This window comes from Rutilus rutilus, assembly GCF_951802725.1.
Source record: "Rutilus rutilus genome assembly, chromosome: 5".
NCBI lineage: Eukaryota > Metazoa > Chordata > Actinopteri > Cypriniformes > Leuciscidae > Rutilus > Rutilus rutilus.
This window is the reverse complement of record NC_140213.1, coordinates 33198110-33220387: the sequence shown is the minus strand read 5'-3', so window position 1 is coordinate 33220387 and position 22278 is coordinate 33198110. Positions and strand designations below refer to the sequence as shown.

Sequence of the window (22278 nt, the reverse complement as noted above, 5' to 3'; positions counted from 1 at the left end):
AAGTACAGGAGTGTAACCAGTCGACAAGTCAAGAGTTTTAAAACAAAAAATGAAAAATGCATTTGTTCTCACAATAAAAACATGCACCTGTTTGGCAAAAAATAGACAAATACTTTGACATAAAATGTGTTAATGATTCTGACTTACATATGCACATCCTAGCAACCACATAGTACTGTCTAGTTTCCAAACACTCACTCACACTAAACATGCACTTGATATAGTTATGTTAAACAAAAGAAAAGAGAACAAGACATAAGTGTAAGACATAAATCTCTTATCATAAGTGAAGTTTGAGGCAGATTGGACATATATGCTTGAGTTAAAACAACTTCCTGTTTCATGGCATTAATAGCATTAACACTTGTGTTGCTAACATGTTTTAACATATTTCTAGTATGTTGCTAGTATGTGATGTAGGTGATGCTTTGACTATAACTGAATATTGGTATGTCTTCAGGCCAGGGACCTGATGTATAGACGTTGCGTACGCACAAAATGGGCATTGAAATGCTCATAGGGAGAGATGGGATGTCAGCAGATGTGACGCCATTCTGGATTGCAAAAGAATAGGATGCAGGAGAAGAAAGTTTAACACTCTTTCTTCAGCAATAAAAACAAAAAAATGTGATGTTTATGTAAAGTCTTTTTTTTCTTATTTGTATGGTTGAACTGGATCATCGAAGGTTAGCAGCAAAGACAATTTAACATATTATTGTGTGATATTCTGAGTTTTCATTTCACTGTTTTTATTCATTTTAAGGATTACTGTGTCAGGGTTTGGGTTGGTGAAAGTAGCAAGGACTCAAGTGCAGAACATTGGGTTTTTATTAAGTATAAAATAAAACAAAAACTACCCCGTGGGGGAAAACAAGACAGGAATCAAGACTTTGACTAGACTTGGCATGAACACTAAACAAGAGGCAACAACAGACAAGGTTAGACGACGAACCAGCACAGGACTGAAAACACAAGGAGAATAAATAGGGTGAGCAAACAAAGCAGGTAACGAGGGAGGACAGGTGGGGCAAATTAATCAATAATCAGGTAACAAGATGGGAGGGGCTAGACAATCAACAGGAGAGCACATGGCACAAAGAAACACATGACAAGCCATGTGCTCACACCAAACATGACAAAAACACAAGTACATGGCCAGTAAAACAAATCACAAGCCATGTGCTCACACAAAACACACAGCCAATAAGAACACTCATAAGCCACATGTTCACACAAAACATGACAACATGAAAGCACACAGCTAGTGAAAACACAAGCTGCGTGCTACACAGCACAAGACAAAACACTACATGAAAGCACGCAGCCGATGGAAACACGAACCGCATGCTACACAGAACACAACACACGCAGACAGAAGAGCGTACGGTCCGAGCGAACTCGAAACCGCAAGCACAGACGACAAGACAGAGCGCATGAGAATGAGCGAAAGCTCATCCTCTGAGCTCACGACAGTATACAAACACACGGAGCATGAATGTCCGAATCCTGACACAGAACCGAACCGAAACCAAACTAGACTGACGTGCCGGGATCCAAACACCACGCCCCGCACATGTAACAAGGCATACAGACAAGAGAGGGCTCGAAGCCACTCGCCCACACAAAGACATGACAAAACAGGAGTGTCAGAGCTCTGTCACAAAACCAAGAAAGAAACTAGACAGAAGTGACAGAACCCTGAAAATACTGAATCTATTTTTTTTTTTTTTGCAAGTGACATGAGTAAATGCATTCTCACATCTATTAAAAACACAATGTAAGGCTGCTTTTCCAAATGAAAGAAATATGGGTTACACTTTATTTTAAGGTGTCATTGTTACAGTGTAATTATATATTTAAGTACTGAGTAATATTAAGCAACTACATGTACTTACTATAGGGTTAGGGTAGGATTAGGATTTGGTTGAGGGTTAGGTGCATGTAATTATACATAATTTACTGTTATTTCTATAGTAAGTACATGTAACATATGTGACAAGGACACTGTAAAATAAAGTGTTACCGAAACATGTCAACCAGTCTGAGAGTGAGTGAATTCTCTTCTAAATGATTCTATGGAAAAAATGTGCTAAGTTCTGCCCCAGACCACACATACTGTAGTGTAAAGTCTTTACGTGCCTTTTCTGAAACCTGATTCTGCATGTCTGCAGGTGTTAGCCCTGTAAGGTGTGTGTTTACCTTTTTGGGGTGTTTATTGATGTTGTCTGGGTCCAGTAGGTAAATGTGGTCTTTGGCTCCAAGCAGTAATCGGCTTCTCTCCTCATCCAAAAGTACTGTCTGAAACTGCTGTCCATGGCTGGAACCCACAAATGGCACCACACTTCGAGAATGGATCAGCTCTGGAGAAGTCAAATGAGGGTCATCAATACAAAAATACACATACATAAACACAAAGTATGTACTGTATGCACAAACAGATTCAGATCGATGCAAAATCTCCAAGAAAAAATTATCTAAATGATCTCACATGTGCCTGCTCTAGAGTTTTGGAAGGTATCTCAACAATGTCTCAAACTGTGCTCAAACATTTCTCACCAAATTCTTGTTTAAGACTACTGTAAATGATCTGAATCAGGCTATAAACATTAAATTAACATTCATTTCAACAACTGTCTCATTTGATTCTATTTTTATTTCTCCTATAAGCAATTTTAGTAGAAAGGATATTAAAGTAGAAATGTGTATCAGCATATTACAGACTTTTATGCATATAAGAGCATTTATGTGTGAATGAGCATGTGCATGAGTATATGTCAACAATTGTCTTGTTTCTATTGTTTATTTCTCCTAAGCCATTTTAAAAGAAAAGTTGAAAGATGAAACATAATGGAGAATTCTAGTAAGTCTGCGGAGGTCTACCTGGTCTGGTAAACCCTATGTTACAAAGATGGCAATTTGGTCCCCATGAGGAAAACAGCTTATAAATCATACCAAGTGATGTTTTTTGAAAATGTAAAAATGCAGAAAGTTTTCTGTGGGTTAGGGGATAGAATATACAGGTTGTACAATATAAAAATCATTGTCTATGGAAAGCCCTCATAAAACATGAAAACCCAACATGTGTGTGTGTGTGTGTTTGTGTAAGCATTGTGTGTAGCAATAGATCTAAAATGTTACCATCTCACACCTATTGACCCCACCCCACCCCAATCTCTCATTTTTCTAATGTACTGATAGGCTCTATTATCTCTATTCAGTATGATCTACAGTAACGGTAACCTCGGGGCTATCTGTCATCTATGTGTTCAGATTCCATCCTGATAAAATGTTATCCTCTCTTTAACATCCGCCCATCTACAAAAGCTCACTTCACCTGCCAAACATAAACCAAGAGCCTCTGAGCTGTCTATAAGAATTCAGCTGGATCTAATTGCTCCACCTATCAATTCTCACACGTCAGCACTGATGCAGATAAGCTCAATGGTTCATTTGCAGTATATTACATATTTCACCTCTTGTGCTCTCTGGGGGAGCAATTACACATAGTGTTATTCTTGCAGAAGAATGCTGGTTAACAGTTTAGACAGCTGAGATGAAGCTGAGATTGGCGTTTGCGCATTCAGTGAAGGTAAGCCAAAAGTTGTCACAATAACACAAATCAGCTTAAAGGTTTCAAGCTATCAACACCAACATAAGAGAAATGGAATATCTCTAAAGGTGACGTTGTTAAGCCTCGTTCATATTCTCTTCGGTGCGCACAAACTGAACTCTCTGGATACGTGATTCTTGAGATATTTTTTAAACACGTCATGACGTCTGACTAAAGCACACAGTCTTTGTAGACTTGGACAGAGTCCTAACATTTCTCCACCCTATGTTCTGCTCTCCATGCACTCAAACATAACCATCTGCCAGCAGCCTCAAAGCAAGAAAATCTGGCAGAGTGCACTTAAACATCATGGAAAGCAGTTCTGTAGATTCATTTAGGCCTATGTTTTCTGATCCTCTTTTTGTTCTGGTTTAAATTCTGTATTTCACATATACACACCATTTGGCATTCATTATTTACATTTCGCGATTTTCAGCTACCTCTTTGCTTCTGCTGTCAGCCATGGACGCAAATATTGTTTAAACATCCCTGTTTTGGTTGTGTCTTGGGGCGTCTAGAGCATTAAGAAGTTGAATAAATCTTAGGACTTAACTATTAATTCTCTGGGGTGTAGACGGTCAAGAATGGGTCATTTCTGATCAATATTTACAAGACAAAAAAATCCGCTCCAAAATAAAACTCCATTCATTATAACGCTTGACTAGCTGATGCTAATCTACTCTGCAAACAGTTTTAGGTTAGAGGCCTGCTGAAAGATCCCTGCTTAGCAATGAGGTATACAGAGATTTATCTGGAGCTATGGGGCTTTATCTGGATCCCTCAGGAGAATAAAGCCCTCACGTCCACTCATAGCAGTACTATATGAATTAAAGAGAGTATAAGGAGGACATGACCACAAAAAGGAATGGGAGAAATCGCAACAGTCAATAAGGCAGCTATAGTAATTGAACTCCATCCTTTACAGTGATAAAACCTAAAAAAAAAAGTATATATAAAAAAAATTCTTAAACCTTTCTTCTACATGGAACACCAAAGGAGACATAGCAGAATGTTTGAACTGCTTTCTCATATAAAAAAGATGTGAAAGAAAAACTCACTTCAGGGGTTGTCAATGGGTTGTCAAGCTCGAAAAAGGACAAAAAATTTAAAAGTAGTAAAAGTAGTCCAGACAACTCATAGGCGAAATTAAGTCATTATTCACCAAATATTTATTGTATGGACAAGAGAATATTAGACATAGGTGTAAATGAATATGTAGGAATGTATGAATGAATATATGCATACATTTTATTTCAGTAGAAGACCCTTTGTTTGATTTGAACATTTGATATAGGCTATGTTGAAACGTAAGCTTGGCAAACAGTTTTGGAAATGTCAGACTATTCCCGTTCAAGTACAAAGGGGCTATACTTCCATGACTAGAAAGGCAATTGTCAAAATGGCCACAGAGTGAAATAACTTTAATAAGAACTCCTTATAGGGTAGAGTGGGGGAAAACGCCCCCCTTAAGGAAAATGTGACATTACAGTGAAACAAAACATAAATGTGACTAGAATTGCCATCCCGGTTTTGAGTGACTATGGCAGGAGTTATTCACCAAATATTAAAATTGCTCAGCCTTCATAATTAATTAGTATTTTCACTGAAAATATTTTTGTACAAAGGGGGCGTTTTGCCCCAGCGGTGGGGTAAAACGCCCCCCAAGGTGGGGTAAAATGCCCCCTTTCTTACCAACCAGTTTGCTTCATAGATCAACAGCAAAATTAACAGACAATAGTTTTTAATCTCTAAAGGTAAAAGGCAAGTAATGTATCAACATGTATATATATTAATATTTATTTCAGCAATGTTCAAAATAGGCAAAATTAACTACCTTCCATCAGTGAGCTAACTGTGCTAGCAAGCTAGCTAGTTAATGCTCACTTGAGGTAATTTTTTCATGTTTTGTTCAAATATTTTGATTTTACCACCTAGTTATACTGCATTAAGTGTAAAACAAAGGATTTGATAGACAGAAATATTTTATTATAGTAATTATGATAGAGAAACTATACCCCCAGGGGGGGGGGCGTTTTACCCCTCAGCGTAGGGGGCGTTTTACCCCACAAGCTATGAGTTTTTAAAAAAAATGTTTAATTTTTAAAATATAATTATATTCCTTATAAATAATATATGATCTCAAACTACAGACTTCACTATTCATCTATCATACATCACTGTGATATCCTGAAGAACAATATTCTCTTAAACACTTATTTACTAATATCTGAAAATTATAGCATTTACCCTGTAATCCTCTTCTCTTCAAATGTGTCGCTGGTGTCAGCTTATCCATAGAGATTTGTATATCCCCGTTATCAACGTAGTGCATAGCAACAGTAAAAATGTATCTTGACTACTTTTAGTGGTTATTTTGGGAAAAACAGGTGGGGGGCTTTTTACCCCAGGGGGGCGTTTTCCCCCACTCTACCCTAAGTCACATTTTATAAGCTTGTAGTGTAACGCTACACTTTCCTGATTGAGGTGGCTTAATAATTATTCATATAAGAAACACAGACTCCCTGTAGAAACATAAAGAAGGTATTGTCCATTCAGTTCAATAATTACATAATGCTGTACAGTTCAACCTTTACATTGCATACTATTTCAGCCATACAGGTACATCATTTATCTTTAGGCAACAGAAAAGCATAAAGGTTGATGAGTGAAATACAAACCTAAAGTAATGCACGATTTGAGGGGTAGACAAATTAAGGTACCCCCAGCTATTCACCAGAAACTGGACCGCATGTTAAAGCTAATGTCACAGAGTAAGACTTCTTTTAAGATTTCTCAGACAGTAAAGGATTACACTCTTAGGTGTAATCAATATTCTGGCTGTGGTTTGGGAAGAGAGCCAAACTAGTGGAACCTAGTCTAACTCTGTGTACAGTACATTAGGAAGACGCATGACTATATTTATGACCTGCTTGTTTTACATCTGTTTAGAGAGCCACAGCCAACTGGGAGCCATATAGTTATAAATCCATTGAATACTATACTTTGAGTCCTTATATTGCTGTTTTCCTATTGCAAAATTAGCCTTTGTGTTTGCACAACGCTTCACATTCATGCATGTCTATACCATCATGCATGTACACTTTATGTCAAACACAAGAAAATATACCACTCATAAAACAATCAATATCCCCCACTCAAGAGCCCTGTGCAGAGGGAGTCTGTCTTTGATAGAAATATTTACACAACCTGAAGATAATATTTTGATGTGTTTCACTGGACATTGTCATCTAGTGATGTTAACGTATATTTTTAGCGTAATATTGTTTAGTTGACTCCAGAGAACATTATGAGATGTATCTAATGTGGATCAGATGTTCCCCTTTTAGCCTTCCTTTCAGAGAAAAACACAGTCAACCGGCCCTGAGGTGTGCATGCAGTGCTGCATATTTCTGGATAATAACACACTGTTTTAAAGGAGTGCACTGATACAGAAATGGTGCCGATGCTTTTATGAGAGCATCTGCTCAGATGATGGATTGTGAAAGACTGTACTTCTGCATCCTCTCCAACAGGACCAAACATGGAGCGGAACAGCAAGTTTAAGATCAAACTGACCTGCTCACTGCAGCTCAATGGATTAGATAATCTTCTAAAGCCAATCTCGTATACTAGGCTATATTTTAATAGACAGCTTTAAAAGACTGATAACTTCTTAATTTGTATTTTTGTTCTGTTTTCCAGTAAAAGTAACTAAAAAGCAAGGTTGGAATAATGTAAAATATTAAGATTAAGGTTTGTTTTCAAAATAATCCAGAATTAAGTTACAGTACCATTGCCACTGTTTTGTTGTTGTTCCCACAAAATGTATCTTGTTTAAACCATATTCAGATATATTCCAAGGAAAATAATTTTTTGCAGTGTAGAATGAATGGTTATTTGCACTTTTAAATGTAGCCTATGTATACAATAATATATACAATAAAAAGTTTCTTTATTATTATCATTTTCATATCTAGCTAAATCATAAGATCTCAAATTGGTCATAAAACCAACATACTGTACAGATTTTCATTGAGGAAACATCAAGAAAATCTTTTCAGAGGTCAGCCAATGCACAAAGCATAATTTCTAGCACAAGCCAGGCAGCTGTCTGTTCTTTACACTCAATCACATTACATTCTCACCAGCACAGCAACTAAAATATGGCAAACTGAAGCACAGCATGTAGGATTTTTATGCTAAAGAAACTGAAAATAAACAGAGGGCTCACCACAGTCATTCATATTTTTATTGGAGTGAGTTTCCTGATATGGATGAGGGTCTGTTACAGTAGCTCTGGCATGCTGTGGGTCAGTTTTAGTGAGCAATACATTTTATTTTCCTCAGTGGTATAAAACAAACGCCGTATTCAGATAACTTCTCAAATCGAGGCAGGGATCGAATGCAGAAGTGAGAAATGGAGAAAAGACTTTCATCACTGCTTGTTGGTTAGAAAGAACATTAATATCTAAGGGACACTTTATCAATTTTTAGTACTATCAAAAACACGTTCTAGAACAACATGGTATCTAATCAGTGGTGCTACTGATGTTGTAAATCTCAGTGCAGATTTATCATGCGTCTATGACTGTGGACAAAGTATGCATGACTTAAAACAATCCATGTGTCAGTGCACTTTAAATGAGTACGAACATGTTGTTACTTTTAACAGATGTTTCTTTTACGCTTCATTCACTTTACAGCTTTATACGTTTATCTTGCCTTTATCTCCAATACAGCTTAAATATGTGTGTGTTTGAGTGTGTGGCACTGGCACTGCTACGGTGTTGTCAAAGTAACTCCAGTGATAAGCTAAAATGCGCTGTGCCTGTGGGATCACTGTTGAGATCAGAGCGTTAACGCCTTATTGACTTATCAAACCTTTGAAGCCGCAGCTGCAGTCGAGCGATCAAACACAACCACAGGTAGAGGGAGGGAGTTCGCTCACAGCATGCAACAGTGGTTAGCAAATACCACAAGAGATGCAGCCAGTTACAGTGACGTACTGGGTAAAATCACAGACCAGAGTCATGGCCTTATTTAACCTCTCATTATGAAAGGGCCATTTTGTACAGACAAAAAACAATATATATCATAATATAGTAATTTGTGCTTGAAATTAGGTTGATATACAAATTTTAGATTCCATTGAAATGTTACAATTCATGAGAGCAATTTTGATATCACAGCAAAAACTAATACTAACCTAACTAGCGTAAGTAAACAAGCTCTCAAGCTTACTGAAGACAAGTAAATAGTGATAAAAAACGAAGAAACTTGTGGCAAGCAGGACGATGCCAAGGGCCGTGAGAGAACTGAGTGGCCTGTGGCGTGATTACTAATGAGCGAAGGCTGGTCCTCTCTCGTCCTTCACTGTCATCGCTCCTCCTTTTATGCTTCCGTAGGTCCTCCGTGAGATACGAGGCCGGTGCGGCGCGCAGGTGCGTTCATTAGTAATCACGCCTCCGGCCTTGTGCCGTTCTCTCACGGCCCTCTGCCTCGTCCTGCTTGCCACAAAACTAATTACGAGCGATAGCCTAATAAACAAAAATAGCATCTCTTAGACAGCGCATGAGTACCAAATTGATTGTTCTCATTGACGTTTCACTTAAACGTTTAAACAGGCAAGGCTTAAAAATGCATGCAAATACAGACTTTCATGGCGGCGCAGCACCACATCATTTGAGCGTAACTAACCACACTAGAAATGATCATCCAAAATATCAACCGATCGACAAATTTCTCAGATTTTCCCTATTGAGTGGTGCTCACCTGTACAAAACTTGCTGCCACAATGTTAGGGTGTTGTAGGTTGTTGCCAGAGCATTGCAATCTATTGTGTTCTGTGTGGTTGCTGGGGCATTGCTAAGTAATTGAATACATGAGATGATGCATACGTGTGCGGAAGTTCCTTATCTATAGTTTAAGTACAAAATGTCTCTAGAAGTGAGCCAAATTGTTGCAAACAATTGGGGACATACTTATCTGCAAAACAAAAACATATAGCCATTAAAAATAGCTTCATATAAAAAACAGTAGATGTCTAAGAATATATCTTCATTTAGATATATTCATCTTCATCTTCATGTGTGTGTGTGTGTGTGTGTTCCCAGCATATACAATATACAAAACTTGCATACTGCTACTGTGATATGCAGCACATCCCTTATGTACACTCAATCAGTCACATGTGCAGTCTAAATATTGACCTCATACAAGTGAGCTGTAAACCTCTCATCACACTCCAAAATGTACTTCAAAATGTAACCTTTAAAAATGACTAACGTTCCAGGAGACGTTTAAAATAAATACATGGTAATTCAGCAAAACACTAAAGATTTAATAGATGATTCTAAAATGAAATTGTTGACATAGAGCAAATTAAAAGCTTTTAGGAATAAAGAGAATGTTGAAGTCATAAAGTCACATAAGGACACATTTTACCTTTGTAGCTGAGTTTAACTCTAGGCACACTCTCCTTCATGCAGTCCACCTTGGGCAGAGAGAAGAAGAGCATCATCAATGTAGACCACCAGACACTGGAGAACCGCCCCATCCCGACCTGGTGGAGATGCTGATGTCTGCTCCTCTGCTGCTTTTTGTTTTTCCCCCCAGCAGTCTTCATGATGGGAGAGGAGAGTTCTGCTGCTGTGGACCTGTGATGGAGAGGACAGTTAGATGGAGTCATCTAAGGGAGCGGCTGGGCATCTTTGTGTGTGTGTGTGTGTGTGTGTGTGTGTGTGTGTGTGTGTGTGTGTGTGTGTGTGTGTGTGTGTGTGTGTTTGAGGTCTTGTTAAATCCCAAACAAATGTTCAGCTGCTTTACTGTGGTCTCTTTCAGGCATGTCTATGCATTTTAGCAGCTCTGCATCAGCTGCTTCTCTATTCAAGTCCTTTCTTTTGTCCACCAACACACATACTTTCTCTCTCTCTCTCTTTCTAAATCTGTTTGTCTCTAAACAAAAGGTCAGCTTGATGAGAGCAGCCACTTTCAGCCTTCTTTCAAATGCCTTTCTTTTATTTTCTCACACCATCTCTCGTCTGCTCTGTCCCCGTCTCCCTTTCTTGCTTCTACAACAAACAGTATTGTAAAAGCTGAATGGCTGGGGTGACGATCATGTCTGAATCTCTGCTTCATTAGTCAACAGAGTGCCATGAAATTGTGGGAGAGAGAGAAAAAACTGTTGTAGTCCATCTTCATTAGGAAATTTCCCTCAGCAGGGAATCATTAAGAACAAGGATTCACACACTCCAGAGCAGGGGCTCTCAAAAAGGTCCCATTATTTTGAATGAAGGAACGAGCAAATTATGAAAGAGGGGATGGAGAGGCTTCAACTTTGTTGTCCAACAACTCACTAGTTGGTTTACGTAGATTTTTAGCAGGGTTGCTTTAAAGGAATTAATTAAGAGACTTGTCAGTGAGGGCTTGAGCGTGTTGACAGTGTGCTGTGCTTTGGCATGTTGAGTAAAATCCTCTCTAAATTCATCTTTTAAAGCACCCCTTTTCAAATGGCCAGACCAAAATTCCACATTTTGGAACAAATTCACCACCTTCAACAATAAAAAATCAATTCAGAACTTAATTTCAGTTCTCTTTCTCGACTTTTTGTGCTTAAACAGACACGTACACACAAAGTTGTCAAAATACCCATCTCACGAGTATCCACAGTCGCCTATGTCTTAAGTGAACATAAACAATTAAGAAACAAAACAGGCAGACATGGGGACTTGTGACTTGGTGACTTGGACTCGAGTCGACTCGAGTCGCTGTTTTTATGACTTGTGACTTGACTTGACAAAAAATAAAATACTTGAGACTTGACTCGGACTTGTAAGTTGAAGACTCGGGACTTGACTTGACTTGAGACACGATGACTTGAATGACTTGAGTGTTAATCAGGCTCCTTGCGGACATCCGCGTGCCTCCCATTTTTTATGACTGCGCTGTCAAGTATGCGCGGTCACTAGGCTAAACAGCGCAAGCCGACCTACTGCGCATACGTTGAACGCTTTCACCGAGCGGACCTCAGCAGAAAGTATAAATACAAGTAGTCCGCGTCCGAGCTGTGCACAGCTGTCGTGTACGCGTCCAAACTGGAGTATAACAGAGGCTTAAGCAGGCCGTCAAAAAAAAAACGCGTGTATGTGTGTGTGTGTGTGAGAGAGAGAGAGAGTGAGTGTGTGTGTGTGTGTGTGTGTGTGTGTGTGTGTGAGAGAGAGAGAGAGAGAGAGAGAGAAAGTGTGTGTGTGTGTGTGTGTGTGTGTGTGTGTGTGTGTGAGAGAGAGAGAGAGAGAGAGAGAGAGAGAGAGTGTGTGTGTGTGTGTGTGTGTGTGTGTGTGTGTCTGAGAGAGAGAGAGAGAGTGAGTGAGTGAGTGTGTGTGTGTGTGTGAGTGAGTGAGTGAAAGAGAGCGAGAATGAGTGTGTGTGTGTGTGTGTGTGTGTGTGTGTGTGTGTGTGTGTGTGTGTGTGTGTGTGTGTGTGTGAGAGAGAGAGAGAGGAGAAATGTAACAAAGTTTAATGTTGTACGTAAACTGTGTTTGAGAGATAGAGAAGGAGGTGTTCAGAGAGGAGTCTGTTAGATGTTAAGCTGTTATTTGTTTTATGGACTCAATGTTGAAAATTTAAAACATTTCAAACACTGTGGCAGAAGTGAAAAATAAATAATTTTATGAAGTTACAATTTTGTTTGATCCCATTATGTATTTTACTGAACATGAGTATTTACAATGCAAATCCAAATTATTGTAATTTACTGGCAGTAACTGATATCTTGTCTTTTCACTTTATTAAGATCAGATTCTGCAGATAAAAATAAGGTGACTTGACTTGGACTTGACTTGACCTACTACAGGACTTGACTTGACTTGACTTGACATAGCCTGTGACTTGACTTGACTTGACTTGCCCAAGAAAAAAATACTTGGGACTTACTTGAGACTTGAAGGTTAAGACTTGAGACTTACTTGAGACTTGCACATGTGTGACTTGGTCCCATCTCTGAAAACAGGTGTGGATCATTATTTTGGATGCATGCATTAGGTCTTAAAAGTGACAGCAGCCTAATATAGCCTACCTTCTCCCATCTGTCATTAATGTTAATCAAACAAAAGACAAAGAGAAAATCACTTTTGTAGCTTTAACAAAGATCAATTATATTAACCATGCAGTGTTATTTTACATTTGATTATTCAATAAAGCACTGTTTATATCATTTGTATCTTTGTTCTATTGTATGTATCTATGCTTGTAATTAGTTTATTTTGTTATTTTCTATGCAGATTTACACTACAAAATCACTACTCTATTTTAGCATGATTCATTCTTTCCATCTGGTGAAATTGTTTTCATACGTACATGTCACATTAAAATAATATATTGCAAAGTCAGTTGTTTAGCCTTTTTATTTGTTGAATATCAATCACCAATACTGAATTTCATGCAAAGTGTCCATTTATTTTAATGACCAACTGCTACCCAAACACATCCACTGCATTGTTAAACAAAACAGAAACACAGTTAATCTATTTATTAGATGTGTCTGACAAAGACATACATTGTCACTAAGGAATGCACACAGCAGATATAGGCCTACATATCTCTAACTCCAACACAAAGATAAGTCTAATTTGTCTGTTTATTTAAAAGAACAAGGCGGCATAACAGATAGCTTTGATTATGATGGATCATAAAGCATTTGTGACATGTAAAGGCAGATTAAAGGGGCTTAAGTAGCTATCTCAGAGAGCAAGTGTCACGACGATATCTGCACTGGGGCTCTTGGGTAATGCCAGAGTCTTGGAAGTTCATATATCAAACAATAGAACTTCTTTCCCATGTTTTTTATGTTTTCCTCTGATTTGACATCACAGCTATTGTGTCACGCAAACATCTCCTGGACAGCTCACACCTACCCCAGACATAGTCAACTACATTACTTTACCGTTCAGCTTTACAAAAGGTCAGAGCAAGTTCATTATTATGAGCTCCGGTTACGCATGTGTGTTATTCTTTGCAGGGGTCAATTTTTTCACTGTGGTGGTCATAGTCGGGTGCAAGGCTTACCCCCTTGCTCTGAGTAAATAATATTCATATCAACATAAGCACACGCAGACACCAAGGCCATGTTATGTTTTCATAATATTCTAATCACAACATACAACGAAAATGTGTCTTTGTTACGTCAAATGAAATTCATATCATGTTCAAGGTGATGGTTGGGCTCTCTAAGACCAACACCGGTTTTTAAAGAAGATAAATAATATCCTATCATTTTCCCCCTCAGAATAACCATTAAAATACTGCTCTGTGGATATTTGGCTGTATTTTCTGGCTTCAATATTTTATATAACCAAAGCCTAGTTACATTAGAGTGTCAGCTCACATGGTCGCCACCTGTACAACTACTATTTTGTTGCTTAAAGAGGAAAAATTCAAAAGGTAAAAAAAATATTATTATGAGAAACAGAAATATGGTTTTGTTGCTGCCAGAGATAGTAAAAAATAATTGTTTTGGTTGAACTGAAATGGAGCTAAGTTAGTTTGGCAGCATTCATTTATTATTCCACATAATTAAACATAAATGACTGAAGTTGAATTACTTCAAATAAAGCAAAGGGTATTTATACTAAGTGAAAGTGGTACAATACTGTTTGCACAAGAATAAATAGCAGCTGCATTGCGTTACACTACTGTAAGAAATGTTGTAGTGTAAAGGTACTTTTCACACATGGTGCTGTTTACACAAAATGTAGGCCTAAGTAGCATAAGTAGCCTAATTTTCCTTAAAGGTACAATATGTAAGAATTCTATATCCAAAAATCACTTGCACAGACTCGTGAGCTTAGAATTATAAGGTTCTGTCTCCACTTTTGGTCGAAATGGAGTTTTTGACATAATCTGATCCATTAGGTGTTTATTAATGCCTGTGTGGTGTTATTTTTGTAAAAAAAAAAAAAATTGTTAGTAGTTATTAATAAAATAAAAAGGTTCCATCTCACAAAACATAAACCGAGTTGGGATTATAAGGCAGGGTTCTCAAGTTTTATCAAAAGCTTGGAGTGAGATCACATGCGGTTAGGGGAGGAGCCCTAATGGAGCCCCGTCCCCACCCCCAATTTTACCCATTGTTCATAATTAACCAGCACAAATTGAAATTATAACAATTGGTAAATCTGATAAATGACAGAGCAATTCATCACATCAAATATACTCTTTAATGTTATATTTAAAAATTACAAATATACAAAAATATAACAAATTGCTCCAAACAGTTTGGAAAAACAAATCTTTTTGCATTTTGAATGTGTCTAGTCGTAATGGTATAATGATTTATTGTGTGGTGGGACATTGTGAACAAATGACATAGTATTAAGGTGTGTGTGTGTGTGTGTGTGTGTGTGTGTGTGTGTGTGTGTGTGTGTGTAAGTGTGGCCTGGTAAACCTTACATTATGGGGACAAAATGTCCCCACAAGGATGGCAATATCCGAAATCCTTGTTCGTGTGGGGACATTTTTTGGTCCCCATGAGGAAAACGGCTTATAAATCAAAAAAGTTATGTTTTTTTGAAAATGTGAAATTGCAGAAAGTTTTCTGTGATGGGTAGGTTTAGGGGTAGGGTTAGTGTAAGGGAATAGAATATACAGTTTGTACAGTATAAAAATCATTATGTCTATGGAAAGTCCCCATAAAAAATTAAAACACTACGTGTGTGTGTGTGTGTGTGTGTGTGTACACAAGAGTACCCCAATGAATGAACACGGACGGACCAATCAAAACCCACCTCTTAGCTCTGTAGCCTGGACACAGAGCTAAGGGCTGGACATTAGCCTAGACATTTGAAGCCGGTGATGGCGCCCAAAAGTACCTGTAGGGTGATGGTCTTGTTGAGCTATAATAGTAGATTATACTACATAACAGTTTTGCCAGCTGGGATGTAAAAACTTTGATGCTCAATATCTCAGAACTACCTTAAACGGAGATAGAACCTTATAATTCTAAGCTCACGCAGTGTTATATATTTATTTCAATTGTGTACTTCCATTATCCTAAATGTTTCCAAGAATTTGTCAATTCAGAGAAATTCACAATTTTAAAAGTGCCCGTCCCTGTTCACTTGTTGCCTGTCAATGACGTAATATCCGCGTTATCCCTGGTTTCTGCAGACTTTGGGAAAAAAGGAGAACTAAAACGAGGATCAATATCAGCGTGCCGTTTTCGAGATGCCGAGAGCTCCTCGTCCGCGACTAACTTGGACTTGACAGAGCTTCACGAGTCACGACTTGACAGGGACGCCGCTCTTGCATGTACTTTATTGGACAGGTGAGCAAATGTACATAAAACAAATCAATGTTATATAGCTCAACATGATGAAATGTTAGAATATGATCAGTATGCTATTCTAATGTTGATCTAGCTTACTGCTAGTCTCATATAGCCAACAAACTAACACATAGAATAACATTATAACTTACAACACACTCAAATGCTGTTTAGTGTAACGTTAGACCAAATGAAACAGCGCTGCGTTACCTCACAAGTTTAATTCGTCAAATAAACTGACCAATGTGAGTAGTAATTCAGTACTTGCGGGTAGTTCGGTAGAATGAAATGTCATTCCTTTATATCCGAGGGATTCGCATGTGGCGCTGATATCTGTCTCTTATAAGCAATTGCACCCTGCTTCATACCACAGTCATGTTAAAAAACATGAATGTTTTCACTCATCCATAAACATTATTAGATCCATCAGCATGACGACAAGTTCCATCATTCCGCTTATCACTGGGTCATCAACCTATGCCGTTGTTATTGTAAGGAGGTTAGCGACCCCTAGCTGCGAACTGTTTATTACATATTGTAGCTTTAATATATAAGCAATATTGTGGTCAGTAAAGGTAGTTAGTAAAAATATCCTTCGTCAACAAGTTTGCAAAATTTTAAATATATGGTTTTGGACTTTATACTGGTGTAAATGTAAAGTGTGTTTTACTATTTTTGAATGTATTTTATTGAATATTGAATGTATTTATTGTTTATGTGGTTTCCCAAGCATCAGTTTTCTCAGAAATACTAATAACAATTTTCATGTTTACAGTGCAGACCATGCAGCATATTTTCACAATAAAGGTACTTTTAGTTTTTCTACTTAGAAATGTTTTACATATGAAGAAATAAACATACTTTTTTAAGAAATATCATTAAAATTATGCTCACATTAGAAACATAATCCAGATATCACTCTCCAGACTCCAGTCAGTCTTTTAGAACAAGCTGTCTTACTCTGGGGTGTCCCTTTATGGGACGTGTGCCATGTTGAGATCACATGATCAGCTGTTACTCTTCTTTCTAAGTTAACTATTTTCAGCATAGACATAAATGTAATTACATATTCACTGTATGCAGCCACATACTCACTCACTCTAGCCTGGGTGCCAGCCCGAACCCCGCCCACAATATTTTTTGGTCGGGAAGTTCGGTCTGGACTCGCTCCGTTGAGGAGCTATTATGCCCGAACAAAAATTGTTCGGACCAATCAAATTGTCAGGGCGGGCTTTATACGATGATGGACAGATGAGCAATGCAACGTAATCGTCCACGTCACCAAAGAGCGCTTGATTTGAATTAGTTTACAACAAAGACGACTGCTGCTGGAGAATTGAGATTTCACGAGTTCACATTTACAAATAAGTCAGATAGATTAAATGCGTTTATAAGATTTCACACAAATAAGTCGATAGAATAAATGCGTATATGACGTGCTGTCCGAGGAGAGGGCTGTGGGCTCGGTAGCCATACTCCCCCGTATTCCTGGTTGTGAGAGAACAAGACAAGAGTGAGGATTCGGGGTGGTGGAGGGATGCTGAAAAACTGTCAAGGAGTGTTAGGTAAGTTTACAGAGTGAATATGCTTCCTCATGCTGATAGATAGGGTAACGTTAGACATGGTATTGTTTGATGACAAGTTTATATTGGATTGATTATTTGTACGTGCTCCTCCCGAACTTTGTTTATGAAACATCATGTGTAGATTCCGCCATCGCGTCTGTTATATCGACAGCGCATTCATTTTAAAAGAGGAACAGAGAGCCGCGACATTTTGTTGGTTGAAAATATGAATGAAGAACATGCGTCATTTACTCCGTTGCTCTGATTGGTTGTAGGTCTATCCAATTGAGTGCAGAGTTTTTTTTTTTCCTGGTTTGGTTGAGACACGCCCCATAATCAAATCTCTATGGAAAAGTATCAGACTCACATTCTGACTAGAATTGAGTATGACGACGTCAGGCTACACTCACTCACTTCTGTGACCCGGAATGTGAAAACAACTCAACTTAATAGGCCTACCTATAATGGAAACATTTGTAAAATCTTATTTCCCCTTGTTTGTTGTGAATACATTATAATTGCCTCAGGACATAACTGAATGACTGACAGCTCGCATATTTTTTGAAAGTAAAAGCAGACCTTTAGTTCAACTCGTTGAATAGTATTCGCATGACACTTTGGACAGTCCTTTGGCCTCAACTTAAACGCCCAATCACACAGCAGGACGATGTCATAACAATTTAATCTCAAGTTTAATTTCTAATCCTCAACAACTGTTTCCTACAGTCTGTAAATTTGACTTAAGGCAGTTTTTTATATCCACAGCCGTTCATAAAGTTAATCATCATCATCCATGGATCATTGCACTCTGCCTGTAATGGTAAAGGCAAATCAAAAAGATATAAAGTATCTCCACAATGTTAGACAGAGGAAAGTGTACAGTAAAAAAAAAGCTTTCAATTGTGTTCTGCAAACATTAAAAAGGGCGAAGCTCTCTCTATAGACCTTTTTGCTTGAGCCAAGTCCATGTTTAATGATATGTTTTTAATCCCCCTTCTCATCTTTAAAGAAGGATGTTTTAGCTCTCATACCTGCACTTAGCTCGAGGAGAGCCAGGTGCATATCTAATGACAGAGAGCAGAAAGAGAGCGAAGAAATTCCTCCCTGCCAACATTCCCAAACCTCATTATGTGCCCGGAATACCTGACACTCGGTCTGTCTGTCTGTCTGTGAGTGACAGGTTTAGGGAATTATGGGTAATTCAATCCATCCTGGAACCTCCATAGCCGTAATTGAGAGCAGACAAAGTGCTCGGATAATGCCTCCTGTCGATTAGCTGTGTTTGGAGTGAGCGGATTAAAAACTGTACTGTTACCCGCACACAGGTGAAGAGGGGGCGGATGGTGTAAGGTTTAGGCCGTGTGAAGGATGGATAAGAGACGAGGGGTTTGACATAGTTTGGGGTTTTTATCAAGGGTGTTCAGGTGTGTAAGGGCGCTGACAGAATCCCTTTGAAGGAGACAAAGCTGAACGCAACATGTCAATCAATTTTAGGATACAAACATTCAGTGAAAAAAAAACACGGACTCAGGTAACGCAGGTTATTAGGAAGACCAGAGGGGTTGCATATGTGTCCAAAACATAATAGATCTGTTCCAAAAACCCTATGGCTTATTTTATGAAGCAAATTTTAGTGGCTCTACCCAAGTATGAGTTTAATTTGTGCAAACTCAGTTTTTTCAGGATTAAGAAGATTGATTGGTTTTTGGTGGTGTTCATCACCAATGGTAACTTAAATTACACAACTAACCTGCGGAGGAGGAGGTTTCATTCCGGGTAAGAGATCGCAAACCAAAACTGGACCAATCAGCATATATTTGATGGAATAAAGCCACTGACCATTTATCTCATGATCCAAATGTAAGAATGTAATTGCCCTGCTTTTGCTGCTAATTATTTATTTGTACGGGAACGTACAATTTGGCAGTTTCAACACTACAATACTATTTTTGGGGATTTTTTTTTACTGGCCATTGGGCTAGAGAGATCTGGCAACCCTGGGAATTACTGTAAAAAACATGGCATAACGGCACACCCTAGCATTATGATGGCACTTTTGCATGGCAAGCCACGCTTTTTCTTTAAAAAAAAAGAAAAAAAAAAGAAAAAAAGAAAAAGGATAGACTGTTTCTTTTCTATCAAAGAGTTTAAACTAAAGTTCCTGCACTAGGGCACAGCCTTCTGCCTTCTAAATGAGTCAAGAAATCGAGGATTTAAAAGAATCAAAAGTGTTTTTGTCTTACTGCCTCATATACTGCTGATGTAGTGAGGAGAGACAGTGAGGCGAGACAGACGGAGAGAAAATGCACGAAAAAAGTCTAAAAAAAGAAATCGCACTTCTGTGCTAGAGCCTTTTAACACCCAGGTGGCACTATGCTCCACGGACGTACAGTAAACACACTTAGACACGGACGCACACATATTCAGAGCAACTAGAATCCATCACACTGCCACTTACTGCCCTACTTTGATTCTTCAGCATACACAGAGGAAATCCAGCTCCTCTGAATCATGCTTTCCTCTCCACATTTATGTCAGAGGTCCAGCTTGCTTAAGCAAAACATTATATTGAGAACACAGGTACAACTATACTGTACGGCATGTGTGCTTGTGCATGCAAATGAAATAAAAACAGATACGCTCATGTTTTATATATAATCAATATAGATAAATGAACTGCTAATATTGATATTAATAAGGCAATACTTAATAAGGAACACTCACATAGTCTATAAATTGTGTGTATACTCCATCTGTGGCTTATGACTGAGACTTTCTCTTGGTCTCACCCCATAAAACGGTGGAGCATGTGAGAGTTTCCATAAAGTCTGCGTGCATCATAGAGAGGTATTATCCGGCCCGTTAACACGAGGCAAATACCGCTGGGAAGAGAAAGAGCCCCCTCTAAACCACTCGAGTACTACGTCCTGGCTTACTTTAGTCCCCTTCAAGAGTCAAGAGTTAATGCCAATCCCAGCTCAGCAGTTGGCGTGGACGTGTGAGGAGGACCAGAGGCAGGCTGAGAATCTCCCATCTTTCATTCCCTTGACAGACACAACAGACACACTTTACTCCCATTAAACATTCCTCACCAGCAAATCTGGCCGGCCGTTTGAAAACAAACCTTATCTGCTTTCACAACCTTATTAATCTTTTCCTTAATTTAAAGTCATCCATGGGTGTTTTTGTGGCTTTTAATCCATAAAAGTTAGCAGATATAAATTTAAGAAAATTGGAGACAAAAACCTACTTTGGCATGAGGTCAGTTCTAATGATAATGATCCTTAAATGCTGCCCTAAGCCTTTGTGACCTTCCTCCTCCTCCAAGTCCACACTTAAGTGACGTAATGCCACATAGACTCTCTGGTAGTGTCCCCATGGAGCCTGTATCAGAATGCACTTTTCTGAAACTTAAAACAGCATCATTCGCAAATGCTACAAATGCCCATCACAAAATCCCATTCCTTTACCACATGACTAGCAAATCATGCACAGTGAAGAAAACTGCAATGGGTATACTGGAAAAGAATGACACATAGGCTTAGCAAACTGAACTAGGCTATATATATCATTTTATTTAATAAATTAACCAATATATTGTTATTTATAAATTAAATTTTAAACTAAAATACATTTGAATCTAAAATAAATCAAAATCTAAAATAAATGAATATGTAAATAAAATAATGCATGTATAATAATATATGCAAATAAAAAAATTAAATGGACATCTATACAATAGCAAGCATGGGTCCTTTTTTTTATCATATGCACTTGTTAAAGTCAAATATTTGCTTTACACAAAGTTGCTTGCCAGTAAGAGAATGTTTAATAAAGCGCAGATGGGAATTAAATCTTCTGAAATTAAATGTTTCCTATCACCTAAAGATAAGGGGAAGAGAAAGGGGAGAGCCATGCATGATCAACTAGGCTACCTCAAAGAATATCTGCAAATATTTATCCTCACGAGAGTAGGCAATTCATTTTATTCCTTAAAGTCAGTATCACACATAGCAGACATGCCACCGTTTTAATTGCTAGCAGTATCTTTAATAACATAATATATGTATAATATAACTAAGGAAAGATGATCACTATCGACTATCGGCCGTCATAAAACACAAACTGTCACTTATTCTGAGTGATGCACCTTAAAACCAAAAATTTTGATTAGGTTTTAGTGTTTTTCTTCCCAGGCAGTATCTATCATTGAAATGCAACAGAATAATGAAATATTATTAATAACGAGTACCTGTGAGAGAGTTGGTGTCTGTCGTTATTTTCTGTTAGTCTGAGGCGCAGTTTGACACTTCAAAATCCGTTATTATCCAAAGTCATGCTTGAAATGTTTTGAAGACGTTTCCGCTGTTCCCAAACTAAGCTCTCTTCAACTTAATTGAGGGGAGACACATAAAACGAAAACAAATAAAAAGACTAATGAACTGTTCTCTCAGTGTGACTGGACTCTGTGTGAATTTGGCTGAGGTGTCCGCGTCTGTGAGGCTCGTGTCTGCTGGCTCGAGCAGAGAGCACCAATTAGCGCCGCGTGCAGGAGGGAAGGGAGGGCGGCACGCTTCAACATATTTACACATTTTCCACGAGCTATAATGCTCATGTGTAAGCTATCAATTATATTAATATTATGACAAATTGATTTGATTCGGTTTGAATCAAATGCAAGAGAATTATACTGCGTTCGAGCCATCTCAAATTGTGCCCCCTACATGAAAAAAAAGACTAGAATTGTGCTCAAAGTTGGATTAGACAGATTAGCCTAATCCCGA

The 22278-nt window shown here is 38.2% G+C and overlaps 1 protein-coding gene across 2 annotated transcripts in view; it reads right to left on the bottom strand.

Annotated features, from left to right (window-relative positions):
- sema3d (sema domain, immunoglobulin domain (Ig), short basic domain, secreted, (semaphorin) 3D) overlaps positions 1 to 22006 on the bottom strand; it is a 48710-nt gene extending 26704 nt beyond the window's left edge. The window contains exons 1-3 of one of the 2 annotated variants that reach the window (XM_084409678.1): positions 21747 to 22006; positions 10055 to 10266; positions 2200 to 2360 (exon numbers count right to left, since the gene is read on the bottom strand). In XM_084409678.1, the coding sequence (XP_084265804.1) occupies positions 2200 to 2360; positions 10055 to 10235 (342 nt within the window). In that variant the 5' untranslated portion in view covers positions 10236 to 10266; positions 21747 to 22006. The remainder of the gene's footprint in view (positions 1 to 2199; positions 2361 to 10054; positions 10267 to 21746) is intronic. The other variant, XM_084409679.1, reaches the window with a different exon arrangement.
- Between the last annotated feature and the right edge of the window lie 272 nt (positions 22007 to 22278).